General features: G+C 43.6%; 1 protein-coding gene across 4 annotated transcripts in view; it reads left to right on the forward strand.

Annotated features, from left to right (window-relative positions):
* Positions 1–17,569, forward strand: part of SCML4 (Scm polycomb group protein like 4) — a 129,285-nt gene that overhangs the window by 101,674 nt on the left and 10,042 nt on the right. For 2 of the 4 annotated variants that reach the window (XM_060168126.1, XM_060168129.1), the window contains one exon: positions 11,562–11,849. In XM_060168126.1, the coding sequence (XP_060024109.1) occupies positions 11,562–11,849 (288 nt within the window). Of the gene's footprint in view, positions 1–1,614; positions 1,771–4,260; positions 4,546–11,561; positions 11,850–17,569 lie in introns of those variants that run through there. The other 2 variants (XM_060168127.1, XM_060168128.1) reach the window with 2 other exon arrangements.

Genomic DNA, 17,569 nt, shown 5'->3' on the forward strand with positions numbered 1-17,569 from the left:
GGAGATGGTGACCAAGGTCTCTGGTTTATACATCAGAACACTGAAAGCACAAGGACTGATGGAAACAAAGGGTCAAGTATATGAGATTTGGCCATCCCAAAATCTCCAGGGCCCAGAGGAGCTGTAATTGGAGACTCTATCCTTGGGCTGCTCCTCTGGACTAATACCCTGAGCCCCTGTGGTGGGTCCTAAGGTAATATCTGCAAGTTATCCACACCAGTATCTACTGACCATGCATCAGAACTGGGTTAAATTGGCAAACCATGCCAAGAGGAATTGAAGCAACTTTGGAAACCAGTAGCCTTCTAAGATAAACTCCATGAGCTTTCTCCTATTAGTTGGTAGTTTCTGGGTCTCAGACATAAGTAGCAAACCCTTTGATTTTGGGGAAAAAAAAATCCCATGAACTTCCTGACAGAGAATTAGATATTCTATAGCAGATACATCCTAGCTGCTACCGAATTAATAGTTACAACTTCCAACCTAGATATGCAGAGTCAAGAGGAATTAAACAAATTCCCCTTTCCCACCTGTATTATTTATCTATTGCTGTGTGACAAATTACCCCAAAACTTAGTGGCTTAAAATAACATTTATTATCTCACAGTTTCTGTGGCTCAGGAATTCAGGTGCAGCTTAACTTGGTCCCCTGGCTCTGGGTCTTTCACAAGGCTGCAAGCATCCCAGAGTTCAACTAGGGCAAGATCTACTTCCTAGCTCATTCATATGGTTGTTGGCAGGATTCCATTTCCCACAAGCCATTGGTTCCTTGCCATATAGGCCTCTCCACAGAGCTTCTCACACCATGGCAGCCTGCTTCACCCACTTGAGAAATACGGGAAAGCCTTCCTAAAAATTAGGATGTCCGTTTAGAACCAAAAGTTATATGGTGTTCTCTATTCCAGGGACTCCAACATTTTCCTGATTAAGGGTCACTTTAAATTTCCCCAGAGTTCTATGAAAGACCAAAAAGAGTGGGGGCTATTGAGGAAACAGAGCTTGACCTGTGGGAGGTCCCACACTCTCACCCTCCCCCGCCTTCTGGGAACTCATTCCCTTAAGCCTTGGGGTAGAGGCTTGGCAAAGCCGCAAAGAAAAGACCACAGAGATGGTGGTTAGGGAACCTGCTCTCCTCTGGAGACTGAAAGGGCATTCACTGTTCTCAAACGGCTGACACTGGGCAAAATTGCCTTTGGGCAAAATTTCCACAAGAGGAAATCTTAAAGACAAAGTCTCAGGCAAACCAGCAACATTGGAAAGGATTAAAGAAGTTCAGGTGTCAGGGGGAAAGTATAAATGTACTTAAATGGACCCAAGAGGAGTTACAAGGTTGATTCTGAGGGCTGAGTGATCTGTACTTAGGGACGAGCTTGAAGAGAAAATCTATACTGGCCAGAGACCAAGTTAATGGAAAATTTAATTGAAGAGAACGAAAGGCTAAGCCTCATAGGTGGTGTGGCCTGGTGCCCTTTGAACCAGGAAGGCTGGGACAAGAGGCCACAGGGAGCCCTAAGGGAAAACGTGATGAGCTTATCTGAGCCAGAACAAGGGGCGGGACCGAGCCGGAGTAAAAGAAACCTGCAGACCTCCACAAGAACCGCAGTGAAAGGCGGCAGGAGGGCAGAGAGGAAATCTGCTTGTTTCGGACACCGAGGAGTCCCGCCGAGGGCCTCCCTGCCGCCCACAGCTGAGCACGCGCTGGGCGCTGGCGGCGGTGCTGGCGAGAAGCGTGCATGCAGCTGCCTGGTGGCGGAGACCCAACCACTCAAGGTAGGAAGTGAAGCCCAGGTCCGGCTCTGAGCAGGGGAGGGGCAGCTCTACTGGGACCTGCTAGTGTCTCCTGGCCCTTCTCCCTCCTGCCCCCCTTCCTCTTTCTGCTTCTCTCCTTGCAGGTTTCTTTCCCTGCATTCCTGAACTCACTGGCTGTGCTCCTTAGGTGGTGGTGGCACCTGGTTAAGCAGAGGGGAATAGTTATTCCACGGTTATTCACGTGGTGGTGTTATCAGGCCGACTCTGTTACTTCCTTTTCTCATCTGGGGTTCAGGGCTAGGGATCCGTGGTGCCGCTATCTCTTTAAACAGCAGAGCCAAGGCGCTCACACACGGAGCCCTCTGGACACTGGTCCAGTGGTCTGACCTTTTTGTCAGCCTGAGCAGGGTCACGTGGCCTGCTGGGCTAGGCAGACCCGCTGGCAATCAATCCCAAGAGAGGCAATGGCTTTCAGCCTGGGGGAAGGTAGCAGAGCTGATTGTAGAAAGGGTTCACTCTGTGCAGCTGCTCCTTCAGCTGGGACGTTGTGACTGATATGAGGAAAGGGGAGTGGAGGGTGAGAGAGAGAGAGAGAGAGAGAGAGAGAGAGAGAGAGAGAGAGAGTGTGTGTGTGTGTGTGTGTGTGTGTGTGTGTATGAGAGAGAGAGAGAGAGAACTGTTTAGTGCTGGGAAGAACAGTGTCTGAGACTCTGGGATTTAGGGTTATTATTGCACTCAGAGAGATTACTTGAGAATAATTTTGCAGACGGTGGTGTTGTCGCTTTTCAGGGCTTCATTTGGTTAAAGAATCCAAGTAAAGTGCCATTTAAAATTCTTTAAATAAATTAAATAGTCCAAGCTCACTTAACTGTGAGCAGTTGGCTCTTGTGTCCTACCTGAAAAGGGGCCAACACCCCCTGAACTAAACCTCCGGCAGCAGTGTCTGGAGTCTCATCCATGTGGGCCCCTCTTTCCTCTCTGGACCGCTGTCGCTGCTTTGGGACTTTCTCTTTCTCTCTCTGGCTCTTGGCTTTCTCCTTCCTGTCCCTCTGCCTCTTCCTCTTCTCTTTGGAGTTTCTGCACTTTCCAGGTGCTCAGCTGACCCTCCAGAACTGCAGCAGGATGGCCTGTGCTGGGCGTCCCCCAGGCCTCTGCAGGGGTGTGGGTGGAGGGAGGAGTCCACACACTCCTGACTCAGACCCTAGAGCTTTGTTCTCCAAACAAGGAGGCTTAGACCTGGTTCAGGTTCAGGAGCAAAGGGGCATCCTTTGAGGCTTGAGTGGGTTTGAAGTCTTCTAGAGTATTTTTTAGCCTAATAGGCAGGCTTTATACGGAGCAGCTGGGGAAACCATAGTCCACAAGCAGATTAGCTATGGTGAAAAAGGCACGTCAGCCTCTTTTGAATGTTCCTAAGACACCAAACCTTGAAGACGTGGCAGCCTTCTTTGAATGTGTCATTTGTGCCTGTGCCTTTCTACTTAAGCATGCCCTTGTGATCGTATGAAAGCAGATTAATCCTTTTTCTGGAGGAAAGATTTAATGATTTATAAGTGGCATCCTTAGTGTCTTGGATAGAGGCAGGGGGTTATAGAAGAGAAGCACATACAATGCCTCTTGTTTACCCTGCTTTGCTGAGCTGGTGTGCACAGCGATGAAACGGCCTTAAATAGAGGCTGGGCTGGATCCTCTTGTTTAATGAGAGGTGCCAGGGTGACAAGGTAGCTCGTTTCAGATGAGAAGGGATTTTCTAAGAATCCAGGAAAAAAGACTGGGAACGTCTTAATCTGTCAGCCCTGTGGTTTAACACAAGTCTGTGTGCGGGAATCGGATCCACGCAGGGCACTCTCCGCAGATGATCCCAGGTCTGCTGGCCCCATCTGGTGTTCACTCACCAGTCAGCCACAAAACTGCTTGAAAAGTGTAGTTCTCTCTCCAAGGAGATTTGGTCCTTTTTGTTTTTGTTTTTTACCAACTTTAAATAGTGGTTTTGGGTAACAAACAATTCACGAGCCACACTTTATTAAATTCATCTTACCTGTATGTTGGATGACTTAATGGTTTTAATAGTATAAAGGGTAGGTACCCAGCAGTCATCGTTTTAACGGAAGCAAGAGGAATTGGGGTTAGGTGTAAGGAAGACATTTCAGGCAATGAGGTTTGTGGCACAATGACCTAACTTGAGGAGATTGTAAGATCTCTTTGGGGGAAGCTTTTAAATAAGAGGCTCAGTTATTTAATTTATTTTCCGCTCCAAATAACACCCTGCCTGAAAAGAGAATTTGGGGCAAGCTCAAGGCATTCCACCATTAATTTACCACCTTCACAATTTTTGCTATGTCTGACTAAAACCGATAGAAGTGTTTACTCAAGATATTCCTTGAAATGGATTCATTTCTTTTAACCATAGCCTTTAGTCATCTTAAGCAGTGATACCTTATCAGTGAAATCATAGTTTGATGAGCTAACTATATTTTATTGCTGTGCACTAAAATATATGACTGTAATAAAATAACGTTCACCTGTTTTTGTGTCCTCCAAAAAGATACATGTTCAAGTCCTAACCGCAGGTACCTGTGAAAGGGACCTTCTTTGGAAATAGGGTCTATGCAGAGGTAATCAAGTTGAGGTCACACTGGATTACGGGCGCTAATCCAACGACTGATGTCCTTATAGAGGGAAATTTGGACCCAGACACAGACAAAAAGGGAGAACGCCATGTGACCACAGAGGCAGAAATTGGAGTGGTGTGTCTGCAGCCAAGGAACACCACGGATCATTGACTATCACCAGAAGCAGGTAGAGGCAAAAAAGGATCTTCTAGAGCCTGCAGAGAGCATGGCCCTGACGACACCTTGATTTCAGACTTGTAGCCTCCAGATGTGGGAGAGAATATATTTCTGTTGTTTTAAGTCACCAAATCTGTGGTAATTTCTGCAGCCTTAGGAAACTAATACACCTAAGTACCGCCGAGAATCATCCGCTGGTGGGCCAGCGCAACACATTTTAACACTCGGGGAAATGCTGAGCCGGGTGCTCTGTGAAGGTCCTTTTCAGGCCTGTGGTTGAATAATGATGGCCTTCATTGTATCAGCCATTTTTACACCCAGGTATGATGTAAGTGTCAGCACCCCTATTTATAAAGGTGAGGAAAAGGCTGCGTTAATCGGGTTTGAGCAGATGCATCTGTCAATTCTGAATGGCACCCTGATGTGTGCACCTGAACGTGCTAATCACTCCCAGGCTTCCTGGGAGCTACAGGCTGTGTAGGACCGCGGCTGGGGCTTAGTGATCTGTTTCCATGGCTGTCCACCTGGCCGCCTTTGGAATCACTGTCACATCCTTTGCTGGGTAGAGGGCTATTGCTTGACGCTCTCTCAAGTCAGTTTTACTTTCTGATGAATTCATTTGGATCATAGCCCAGAAGCTGGTTTTTATTACCTTTGATCTCACCCATGGTTGTCTGTAGTTTTTAAACCAATAAGGTCCATATTCCCTTGTTCCCCATTTCCACATGTTGTCATAGGGGAACAATGTTCCATCTGCATCTCTATTTTCCAGCTATAGTACAGATTGGTGACTTATCTGCATTCTGTACCTTAGACTATCAGACTTCCATAGGCATATTTAATTTAGATTTAATATATTTAATAAACAGAATAAATGTTTTAGATTTTTTTCATTGTTTACCGCGCATCTACATGAAGAATTTATATTTAGTTCTTTATAATCTGAATTTTAACACGTCTTCTGTGTAACAGCAGCCTCACTGCCCAAATGTCTACTTAATATTTATTGAGAGCCTTCTGAATGCCAAGCACCATGCCAGACACTGGGGACACAAAAAGGATTAGTATCCCAGACTATGGAAACTTTTCAATGAAGGGAATATAATGGCAGGCTTCCTGCTCACTTGCTTGGAATGTGCTGGCCCATAGTAGGTGCTCAAAAAATGTTAGTCTTCCTCTTCCTCGCCCCATTCAAGAAGCAGCCTAGTATCTAGCTCCATAGCCAGGTCCTTCCTGCTGATGTCTTCTGACCAGGAGGGAAGATGCAATAGAGGCCATCTAGGGGAAGGTGCAGAGTTCCAGGTTCCTGAAGACATCGTTCAGCACTGCATTAGCCACAAAGCATGAGGCACAGAGCATGCATGCCTACCCTTTGCTGCTCAGTTTTCCCGTGTCCAAGTGGCCAAAGCAGTGTTGGATTTGACTGTACAACACTCTCAAAAATGTGTTTACAGCCAAACACTGGGCCTCCACAATGAGTTTTTAAAAGCAGCTTTATGGAGATATAATTCATACATCGTACAATTCACCCATTTAAAGTGTATTATTCAATGGTTTTTAATATATGTGCAACTATCACCCCAGTCAACCCTGATTCCCCCAACCTCCAAATCCTAAGCAACCACTAATTTACTTTTATCTCTATAGATTTGCCTATCCTGGACATTTCATACAAATGGAATCATTTAATATGTGGTCTTTTGTGGCTCAGTTTCTTTACTTAGCATAACATTTCAAGGCTCATTCACACTGTAGCACGGATCAGTACTTCATTCCTTTTTATGCCTGAAATTATTCCATTGTATGCATATGCCATGTTTTGTTTATATATTCATCAATTGATAGTTTTTGAGTTATTTCCACATTTTGGCTATTATGAATAGTGTTTCTGTAAACATTCATATATAAATTTTTATGTGGAAATTTCATTTCTCTTGGGAATATATATATATATACACATACACACACATACATACACACACACCTAGGAGTAGAATTGCTGGGTTGTATGGTGAATTTATTTTTAACCATTTGAGGAAGAGCCAGACTGTTTTCCAAAGAGGCTGCATCATTTTACATTCCCACCAGCAGTGTGTGAGGGTTCCAATTTCTCTACAGTATCACCAACACTTGCTATCATCTGACTTTTTGATTATAACCATCCTAGTGAGTGTGAAGTGGTTCCTCATCGTGGTTTTGATTTGCATTCCCCAATGACTAATGATTTAGAACAAGTTTTCATGTGCTTATTGGCTATCTGTCTATCTTCTTTGGGAAAATGTCCATTCAAGCCCATTTTAAAATTGGGTTATTTGTCTTTTGATTGTTGAGTTGTAAGAGTTTTTTTTAATATACTCTGGATATGAATTCTTTATCAGAGGTATGATTTGCAAGTAATTTCTCACATTCTGTGGGTTTTCTTTTCACTTTCTTGATAGTGTCTTTCAAAATGCAAAAGTTTTAAATTTTGATAAATTCAATGTCTATTTTTTCTTTTGTTGCTCATGCCTTTGATGTCAAATCTAATAATACCTTGTCAAACCCAAGGTCGTAAAGATTTACCCCTATATTTCCTTCTAAGAGTTTTATAAGTTTTTGCTCTTACATTTAGGTCTTTGATCCATTTCAAGTTAATTTTTGTGTATGGTATGAAGTAAGGGTCCAACTTCATTGTTTTGCATGCAGATATCCAGTTGTCCAAGCATCAGTTGTTGAAAAGACTATTCTTTTCCTATTGAATGATCTTGGCACCTTCGTTGAAAATCAGTTGAACATGACATATAGTTTTATTTCTGGACTCTCAACTCTATTCCATTGTTCTATATGTCTCTCCTTAAGTCAGTACCACACTGTCTTTGTTACCATTGCTTTGTAGTAAATTTTGAAATTGGGAAGTGTGACTACTCTACTTTGTTCTTCTTTTTCCATGATTGTTTTGGCTATTTATGGTTCCTTGAAAATCCATATGAGTTTTAGAATCAGCTTGTCAATTTCTACAAAGAAGTCAGCTGAGATTCTGACAAGAATTGCATTCAATCCATAGATGAATTTAGGGTGTAAGATGGTAATAATCTTAATAATATTAAGTCCTCTGATTCATAAACATGGAATTTTTTCCAATTAGGTATTTAGATCTTCTTTAATTTCTTTCAATAATGTTTTGTAGTTTTTAGAGCATAAGTTTTATACTGCTTTTGTTAAATTTATTCCTCAGTATTTTATTCTTTTTAATACTATTATAAATTGAATTCTTTCCCCAATTTTATTTTCATAATGTTTAATGCAAATGTATAAAAGTACAATTGATATTTGCATATTAATTTTGTATCCTGTAACTTTACTGAATTCATTTATTAATTTCAATTAATAAAAGTGTTTTATTGGATTCCTTAGAATTTTTTACATACAAGAGATAGTTTTACTTCTTCCTTCCCAAATTAGATGCTTACCTACTTGCCCTGGCTGGAACCTCCAATACAATGTGGAATAGAAGTAGCAAGAATAGAGACATCTTTGTGTTGTTTCTGATCTTAGGAAGAAAAGCATCCGGTCTTTCACCATTAACTACGATGTTAAGTGTAGGTTTTTTTATGGATGCCCTTTTTCAGCCTGAGGAAGTTCCCTTCTATTCCTAGTGTGTTGAGTGTTTTTCTCATGAAACAATGTTGGATTTTTTCAAACGCTTTTTCTGCATCTATTGAGATAATCACATGATCTTTGTTTTTTATTGTATCGATATCACATATTACATTAATTGATTTTCAGATGTTAAAGCAACCCTGCATTCCTGAAACAAATCCTACTTGATCATGATGTATAAGTCATTTTGTATGTTAAGGATTTGTTTTGCTAGTATATTGTTGAGAATTTTTGCATCCATATTAATGAGACATTGATCTGTAGTTCTCTTGTGATGACTTTGTCTAGTTTTGGTATCAGGGTATTAGTGTTCTCATAGAATGAGTTGGGAAGTATTCCCTCCTTATATTAGTCTGCCTGGCTGCCATAACAGAATACCACATACTAGATAGCTTTAACAACAGAATTTATTTTCTCACAATTCTAGAGGCTAAAAGTCTGAGATCAAGGTGTCATCAGGGTTAGTTTCTGGTGATACTTCTCTTCCTGGCTAGTGGACAGCCACCTTCTGTGTCTTCACGTTGCCTCATCTCTGTACATGTGTGTGAAGAGGGAGAGAGCTCTCTCATGTCTCTTCCTTTTCTTGTCAGTACTTTCTTTTTAACCAGTCCTATCAGGTTGAGGTCTTACCCTTAAGACCTTACTTAACCTCTATTTCCTCCTTATGGACCCTCTCTCCAAATATAGTTGCAATGGGGGCTAGGGCTTCAACATATGAACATTTGAGGGGGACACAATTCAGTCCATAGCACTCTTTTTTTTACTTTTTGGAAGAATTTGTGAAGAATTGGTTTTAATTTTTCTTTAAGTACTTGGTAGAATTCACCTATGAAGCCATCCGAGCCTGGGATTTCTTTGTTTTTTGATGACTAATTTAATCTCTTTAATTGTTATAGGTCTATTCAGATTGTCTATTTCTTTTTGTCAGTTTTGATAGTTTGTCCATTTCTTCTAAGTTACCTAACTGATTGGCATAAAATTGTTTGTAATATTTCTTAATAATCCATTTTATTTCTGTGAGATTGGTTTTAATGTCATCTCTTTCATTTCTGATTCTAGCAATTTGAGTCTTCTCTCTTTTTTTCTCAGCCAATCTAGCTAAAAGTTTGCCAATTTTGTTGATCTTTTCGAAGAGCCAGCTTTTGGTTTCTTTGATTTTTCTCTATTTTTCTATTCTCTTTAATTTTCACTCTAATCTTTATTATTTTCTTCCTTCTGCTTGCTTTAAGTTTAGTTTGCCCTTTTCCTCCCAGTATCTTAATGAGGAAGATTAGGTTATTAATTTGAGAATGTTCTTCTTTTTAAATATAAGTATTTACAGTTACAAATTTTCTCTAGGCACTGCTTTAGCTGCATTCCATATGCAATGGTTTTTATTTCCAGGCAAGCTCCATATGCATCCCCATCTATGAGAAGACCTGCTAGTTCCCCTAATAAAATCTATTCTTAATCTTTCAATATCTATGTTGTGCGAGGAATCCATACATGAAGAAGACATCTGGATCTTGTGGCCCAAATGTGTTTACTCATTGCCAACATTGGAGGATCCCTTGGTTTTTGTTATTCTAATGCCTTTGGGGAATGTCTGTATCTGTTTTGATCATGTGTAGTATATAGATGATTGTTGATGGGGCTAGACAGATATGGTCTTGTCTGGGGTGGGAGGGACTGAAGAAAAGGAATTACTAGAATATTTTTCTTCCTCTTTCTATCCCTATAATTCCTCTGGACTTTGTTCTTCAAAACAAAACAAAGCAAAACACCCCACACCATTTGGCCACAGGTATAGCTCGCAGAGTTCAACAGGCTGCAAGAATGAGCTTTAAAAGTGTAGAAAGTCCTGATCTACTTGGGTGGGGGAGCTGATGATGAGGTTGGCAGAGCCTCCAGGTCCTCTACTCCCCCTGCACTTTAGATTGGTTCTTTCTCTCTCATCTGCAGGGTTTGGGGAAGACCATGGGGCCATCCAGATCAGCATTTGTGTCCCTAGTTTGTTAGCTTTGGTGGAAGGTTAGTGCCCTTGTGTGTACTGGAACTAAAAGTGTGGGGAGGAAGCACCATCACACCTGTGTCAGAGCCCAGGCCAATCATCAAAAAATCTACAAACGATAAATGCTGGCGAGGGTGTGGAGAAAAGGGAACCCTCTTGCACTGTCAGTGGGAATGTAAATTGATAGAGCCACTATGGAGAACAGTATGGAGGTTCCTTAAAAAACTAAACATAGAATTATCATATGACCCAGCAATCCCACTACTGGGCATATCCCCTGAGAAAACCATAATTCAAAAAGAGTCATGTACCACAATGTTCATTGCAGCACTATTTACAATACCCAGGACATTGAAGCAACCTAAGTGTCCATCGACAGATGAATGGATAAAGAAGATGTGGCACATATATACAATGGAATATTACTCAGCCATAAAAAGAAATGAAATTGAGTTATTTGTAGTGAGGTGGATGGACCTAGAGTCTGTCATACAGAGTGAAGTAAGTCAGAAAGAGAAAAACAAATACTGGATGCTAACACATATAAAGGGAATCTAAAAAAAAAAAAGGTTCTGATGAACCTAGAGGCAGGACAGGAATAAAGATGCAGACATAGATAATGGACATGAGGACAAGGGGAGGGGGAAGGGTAAGCTGGGACGAAGTGAGAGAGTAGCATTGACATGTACAAACAACCAAATGTAAAACAGATCGCTTCGGGAAGCAGCTGCATCACACGGGGACATCAACTCAGTGCTTTGTGACCACCTAGAGGGGTGGGATAGGGAGGGTGGGAGGGAGACGCAAGAGGGAGGGGATATGGGGATATATGTATACATATAGCTGATTCACTTTGTTATAAAGCAGAAAGTAACACACCATTGTAAAGCAACTATACTCCAATAAAGATGTTAAAAAAAAAAAAAACCCAGGCCAAAGTTGTTACTCCTAACTCTGGGACACTGTGACTCTGGCTTGATCTCTCCCAGGAATCATGGGCCAGGTGCGGGAGGCAGTGGTGATGGGCAAGAAAAGACAGAGCAGGGAGATTCTGCCAAGCTGGCAGAAACTCCTGGAGGAGCAGAGCCATGGAGGGAGAAAGACCTTTGTTTGAATTTTATTTACAAGTCATCAATAACCAAGATAATCACATTTTCCTCAGAACATGGAGGGTCATATGTCCCAATCCCTACTAAAATATGCTTCGTTGGTGAGGTGTCAATCTGCTGAGAGGTGAACTATTTGGGATTATGCCGTGGTATCCATTCCTTCTCATCTGCCATCCCCACAGATAGCGGCACCTGTGCTGCTGGGGAAAGGTTTTCCAAGACCCAGCACCAGGTGTCTTCTTGAACTGCTCTCTGATCTCTGCTTCTCTGCTCTGCCTTCTTGCTTAGCAAAAACAGTCACCACTGAGGAGTGCCTGGTGAACCCTGCGAGCATGAGCCGCTACAGCGTGGACTCCTCCTCCGCCTTTAGCCACAGGGGCTCCCTGCCCACCTCCTCTTCGTTGTACTGCAAGAGGCAGAACTCTGGAGACGGCCACCTTGGGGGAGGCTCAGCCACCACAGTCGGTGGTCCCCATACCAGCCCCATGTCCTCTGGAGGCCCCTCAGCACCTGGGCTGAGGCCCCCTGGCTCCAGCCCCAAGAGAAACGGGACCTCTCTTGAAGGAAACAGATGTGGTAATGTAATGCGTGCACTGCCTTCCCCATGACCTAACCTCCTCTGCCCTTGCCCTGGGACCACCAAATGTAGGGAGACCAGGGGACTGTAGCCGTCTGAACACAGCAACACTGGGAAATTAGAAGTTTCCACAAATCCCTTCATGGATTTTTGTTGTTCTTGAGGGCAGCTGACTTCAACCTTTGACCATAAGCAAAGAAAATGGTGTATTAGAGTAAGTTAGGCTGTAGGAATAAGTAGAATCCAAAATGTACAGTGGCTCAAATACAATAGAAGTTTTTTATCCAGGAGTCCAAAGTGGGTGTTCCTAGTTGGTGTGTGTATCCCAACTCAGGGACCCAGGATCTGTCCATTTCATGACTTTCCTGTCCCCTATGGCCCCCATGCCCCATGCATCTAGTGGTAGAAACAGAAGGAACAAACAAGGAAGATGAACATGTTTCCCTAGAGCCTGGAAGTGATGCCCATCGCTTCTACTCACGTTTCATTGGCAAGAGCTGGCCATTTTACCACACTTAACTCTGGGGGAATCTGAGAGGTGTAGACTAGCTCTGTGCCTGGAAAAAGAAGAACCAGAAGTTGCTAAAGACTTTTCTCTTGCACAGTGGTTGACTCTTGCAGGGTACAAACACATGGGCAGACCAGAGTTAAGTAAAATTCCCACAATGCTGGTTATTTATTTATTTTTTGTCCCGTAAGTTTTTTTGTTTTGGTTTGGTTTTGCATTTATTTATTTATTTAGGCTGCACCGGGTCTTAGTTGTGGCATGTGAACTCTTAGTTGTGGCATGCATGTGGGATCTAGTTCCCCAACCAGGGATCGAACCCAGGCCCCCTGTGTTGGGAGCCCGGAGTCTTACCCACTGGACCACTAGGAAGGGCCTCCCACAATACTGGTTATGATGCTACTTCTGTCTCACCCATTAAAGTTAGCTTATTGGAATGCAGTGTAGGAAGGTACTGTCATTCTAGGGGTAGGTTGATGTCCATTTTGATTTATGTTATTAAAAAAATCATTTTCAATTCAGTATTTGAGTATGAATAGAGCATAGTGGATAATCACATGGACTATGGAGCCCGATGGCCTGGGCTGGAATCCTGGATCTGCCATTTTCTGACTGTGTGACCTTTTGCAAGTCTGAACTTTGTGCCTCAGTTTCCTCACCTGTGAAATTGGAATAATAATAATAGCACCTACTTCATAGGTTTGTTGGGAGGATTAAATAAATTCATGTGTATTTAGTACAAGGCCTAAGAGTTAGTAAGAGCTCAATAAACATCAGCAATGACAGATCACGTGAACACACCCCTCCACAGATCACAGCCCATCAACTCTACACCTGAGAACTCTAAAGAAAGGAGGCCAGAGGCCCGGGAGTCAGGGAGTCTTCATCTTGCCCCTCTGGTGCCTCCTGCGGGCTGGCTGTCTTCTCTGGCATTTCTGTTCTGAGCCTTGGCTCGTCCACTGGTAGCCCTGACAGCCACAGTGGTGAGCTATCGCGTATGATCCCAGATCCTCCACACACTCCCCTCAAAGAGCCTCACCATCACAGATGCGCCTCTGTGGGCCGAGGAGGGGAGGCAGTTTTGAGGGGCAAGGCACTGTTCCCTCAGCCATGGGGGCTCTTGCCAAACATGGATGGCCCTGCTCCCCAACATTGTCATGCAGGGCCGTCGGCCAGGCAGGTTTGAGTGGGCAGAGCCCATTTTCCAAAGGGGAGAGACGTTGTTGCATCTGATTTCTAAGAACAAGAGAAGGGAACAAAACCCGCATCATAAAGTAAATGCACAAACCCGCATCATAAAGCAAATGAGGGGCAGCAGTTATTTCCTAGGTTTATCCCCAGAGTTAGTGTAATGTCAGACATATAGTAGGCGTTCAGGAAACATTCTTTCTCTCTACCCCATTCCACTCCCCACATGGAGCCCAGTGCCCTCACATTGCCCCTGCTTGTCAAAGCCCTCATCCTGGGGTCCCTCTGCCCGTCACACGTCTCCTTCTCTCAACCTCTTCTCCTCAGTGCAATTCCCAGCTGCTTGAGGTGGTGATCACAGGACACCAGGCTGATTGAATGGACTCGTAAACCTAAGAGTATTGCCATTCTTTAAAAAGGAGGTATTTACTCTCCTATTTAAGTTGGTGAAATCTTAGACCCTATGTCTTAAGTGTAGGATTTCAAGTAGTAAGGGGAAGGCACGATTTGAATGGAGAGAACTTCTACCACTCCATCCGTCACTGAAGAGTTGTCTGCCCCATCCCAGCCCATCTGGTGGCCCAGATGAGGGGAATCCAGGACCCTTCAAAGGGGTCTCAGGTATTTAGCTCCCTCCCCCTTTCTCTTTCTGCCTCCTCCCAACAGAGTCCTGGGACGAACTCCCATCCCAACTCCAGCAGCCCCCCTGTCCTTCCTTTTCATCTCTGCTTCAGCCCTTTGTTCTCCTGGAATTAGGTCCTCATCTACTGTCTGAGTAATCTAGCCAAAGGGAAGCCCAGACCCTTGCTCAGAACAAGCTCTGAGAGAGCCCTCTCTGTCAGAGCCCTAGATGCACCCCAGGAGAGCCCCACTAGCTCAGGACTTCTGCCTCTCAGGATCTTGGGTGAGACCAGAGAAATGGAGCCCACCAGTGCCTGCTGCCTTCCACTCCAAGCAAGCCACTGACCGTGGCCAGGAAGATGTAAGCAGAAGTGGAAAAAAGATTGGGTCGGCAACTGGCAGTTTCAGTCACTGCTGATTAGAAATGTTCCTTCCCTTCTGTTTCCTCATGTGGCACTTTGTCTCCTCATCTCTAGTACTTCCTCTCTTTTGTCCCATAGTAGGAGCCAGACTCTCAGCTTCATGAGGTCTCTCACTCATATTTGAATCCTCTGCAGCCCCAGGAAAGGGGCCTGTTTGAGGCATATCCTAAATAGCTATTTATTGAGCACCTACTGTGGGCCAGACACTTTCCACACAATATTTCTGACTTATTATAAGTTATATCTTATAATTTATTATTATAGCAAGTATATATTATTATTGTAGGTATTATTATATTCAGTTTACATATACAGCAATTGAAGATCAAGTCAGTCAAGTGTTTAGTCAGGATTTGACTTCAACTGACTCCAAAGGTGGCTTTCAAAATTATCCCAGGGATTTTCAAACCATGCAAAATGGGCTTCAAGGGGTCCCTCAGAGGTTCTAGGGCATAGGAGAGAGGGGGTGGGAGCAGATGGTACTCCAACACTGCCCTCTTTAACCAGGGCCTCTTCACATTAGAAGAGTGGGGTTCTACATTTGTGTAGTTTGAACAAAGTTTGCACAGCTAAACGCATTTGGAAACCATGGAGATAAACCATGCTGAATTGAGTGGCAGTATATTAAAGTAGGAGAGAAAACCCCTGGCCTCCTTACCCATTTGTCACCTAGCTGCCAGTCCAGGTGCCAACTGCAGGCCCTCTGGAAGGCTGTTAGGTTTTCCCTCCACCCAAAGAAGTGCTCAGTATTGCTCTGAAATTGCATCCCAAGTGAAAGCAGTTGGTATTAAGAAACCATATCTCTTTAAGGGGGGTTGACCTAAGTCATAAACCTGGAAGGGACATAGAAATGTCCTTTGTGTCCTCCCCCATGGTGCTAATCAAAATGGTTTAAAACCGCAGAAGCCAGAAAGCGGCATGAGGCTGCACAGGACAGTAGGTATCGATGACGTGACAAACTTCTCAGTCCTCTCTCTCATGTGAATACCTACCCTGGCCTCCTGTTGTCTTTTTTTTTTTTTTTAAATGTGCAACTCTTTTATTTAAAAAATTATAAAATATTATTAAAGGACATAAAAATGAATAAATCAATAGTTAAATTATGCCCATCAATTGACCCAATATCATGATGGTGCTAATGCTACCCAAATTACTGTATATATTCCATTAAATATGTTCATGTCCTATGACCCAATAATACTTCTAGGAACATAACCTATAAAAACTTCCTCAGACACATGTGCAAGGAAATTTTTTGCAGCACTGTTTGTAATTCCTCCTGCTGTCTTGATACATCATGCCCATCGCCTCTGTCAGTGGACTCTGAAGGGAGGTATTCAAAGGACACGTTTCCCTGTTTTTTGCTGATACTCAGGTGAAAATCTGAGAGCTCTCCTCTGTCTCTCATCCAAGATATAATCACTAAGAACTATAAAGAGGTTTTAGGGCTTCCCTGGTGGCGCAGTGGTTGAGAGTCTGCCTGCCGAGGCGGGGGACACGGGTTCGTGCCCCGGTCCGGGAAGATCCCACATGCCGCGGAGCGGCTGGGCCCGTGAGCCATGGCCGCTGAGCCTGCGCGTCCGGAGCCTGTGCTCCACAGCAGGAGAGGCCACAACAGTGAGAGGCCTGCGTACCGCAAAAAAAAATAATAAAAATAAAAATTTTTTTAAAAAAGAGGTTTTAGATAACAAAAGCTTCCTGACATTTGCATTAACAGGAGATGCTGTAGCATTCCCAACCACAAGTATGTCCAAGCTTCAGAATTGAAGTGACTCTGACATTGTTATTACCACTCATATGCTTTCCATGGGTTGGAGTTTGATTCCATACGGTATGGTCTTGGGTGACGGATAGAGAACAATTCAGCAAGAGAAAGAAGAATGGGGACAGCACTTGATGTGGGGGGCGGGGAATGAGTGAAGGTGTGGCATGGCTTATTCATTCCAAGGAAAGAGAAGAGTTTGTGCAGGGACGCCAAGGGAAATCATGCTGGGAAATTTGGGGTTCAAGTCAAGCAGACTGAGCTTTCTTTACTCTGTGGAAACCAGACATGGCTGAACAGGGAAGTGAGCTGATGACCACAGAATTTAGGAAGACAAATCTATTGGCCATTATGGAATGATACATAATAATAAGAATAGCAACTATCTTTTGATTAATTCTTACCGTTTAATGCTTCACATTATCCTATTTAATCCTCACAACATGGTAGGTGTTTGACAGGTGAGGCAACTAAGACTCAAAGAGATGTTGGTCAGTCCTGGCCAGAAGATACTTATGGAGCACAATATGCCAGGGCCTCTTCTGAGGTCCAAGCATGGAGCTGTGAGCAAGACAGATGTGGGCCCTGCTCGCTGACAGTGTCCAATTCCAGAGAGGCAAATGTTAACAAATGTTAACAAATGATTCTGAGGGGCCCCTTTTGGAGACTGATGGGCTTCCTTCCAAGATGCTTCTTGTCAGGCTCCAGCCCAAAGCCATATAGTCACTTGACTCCTACAATACTTTTGAGAAACAAGCTGAAGAAACGGAGGCTCATAGAGAATAGAATGATCAGGTCCAGGAAGGGGCTCAAAACCTGGCCATTGGCTCTGCATTCACTGTGCTTTGCACACAGACACACTGATGAGGCTTCAGATGTGTGAGAAAGGAGCTCTCTCGTGTTGCCCGGGACAGCCTGTGGTGTGAAGGGACCTTGGAGATCCTTCCTAACTCCTTATTTCACACCAAAGAAGCACAGAGACGCTTGCACAGAGGGTGGGTGGTAAGGGCTTCTAACTCCCAGCTCTTTGTTCCTTCCATTCTTCCACATGACTCTATTGTTAGCTAAAAAGTTTCCTCTGAATTATGAATGAACAAAAGGAAATTATGCATGTGCTTGTGGGTCTGTGTGAGACAGAGAGCGACTCACAGGCAGCAGCACGAGTACCGGGGCTGTGAAGATATCCGGGGTTGCTTTAGACAGATTCACAGTCAGTCTATT

The sequence above is a fragment of the Lagenorhynchus albirostris genome, chromosome 12, assembly GCF_949774975.1.
Source record: "Lagenorhynchus albirostris chromosome 12, mLagAlb1.1, whole genome shotgun sequence".
Classification (NCBI taxonomy): Eukaryota; Metazoa; Chordata; class Mammalia; order Artiodactyla; family Delphinidae; genus Lagenorhynchus; species Lagenorhynchus albirostris.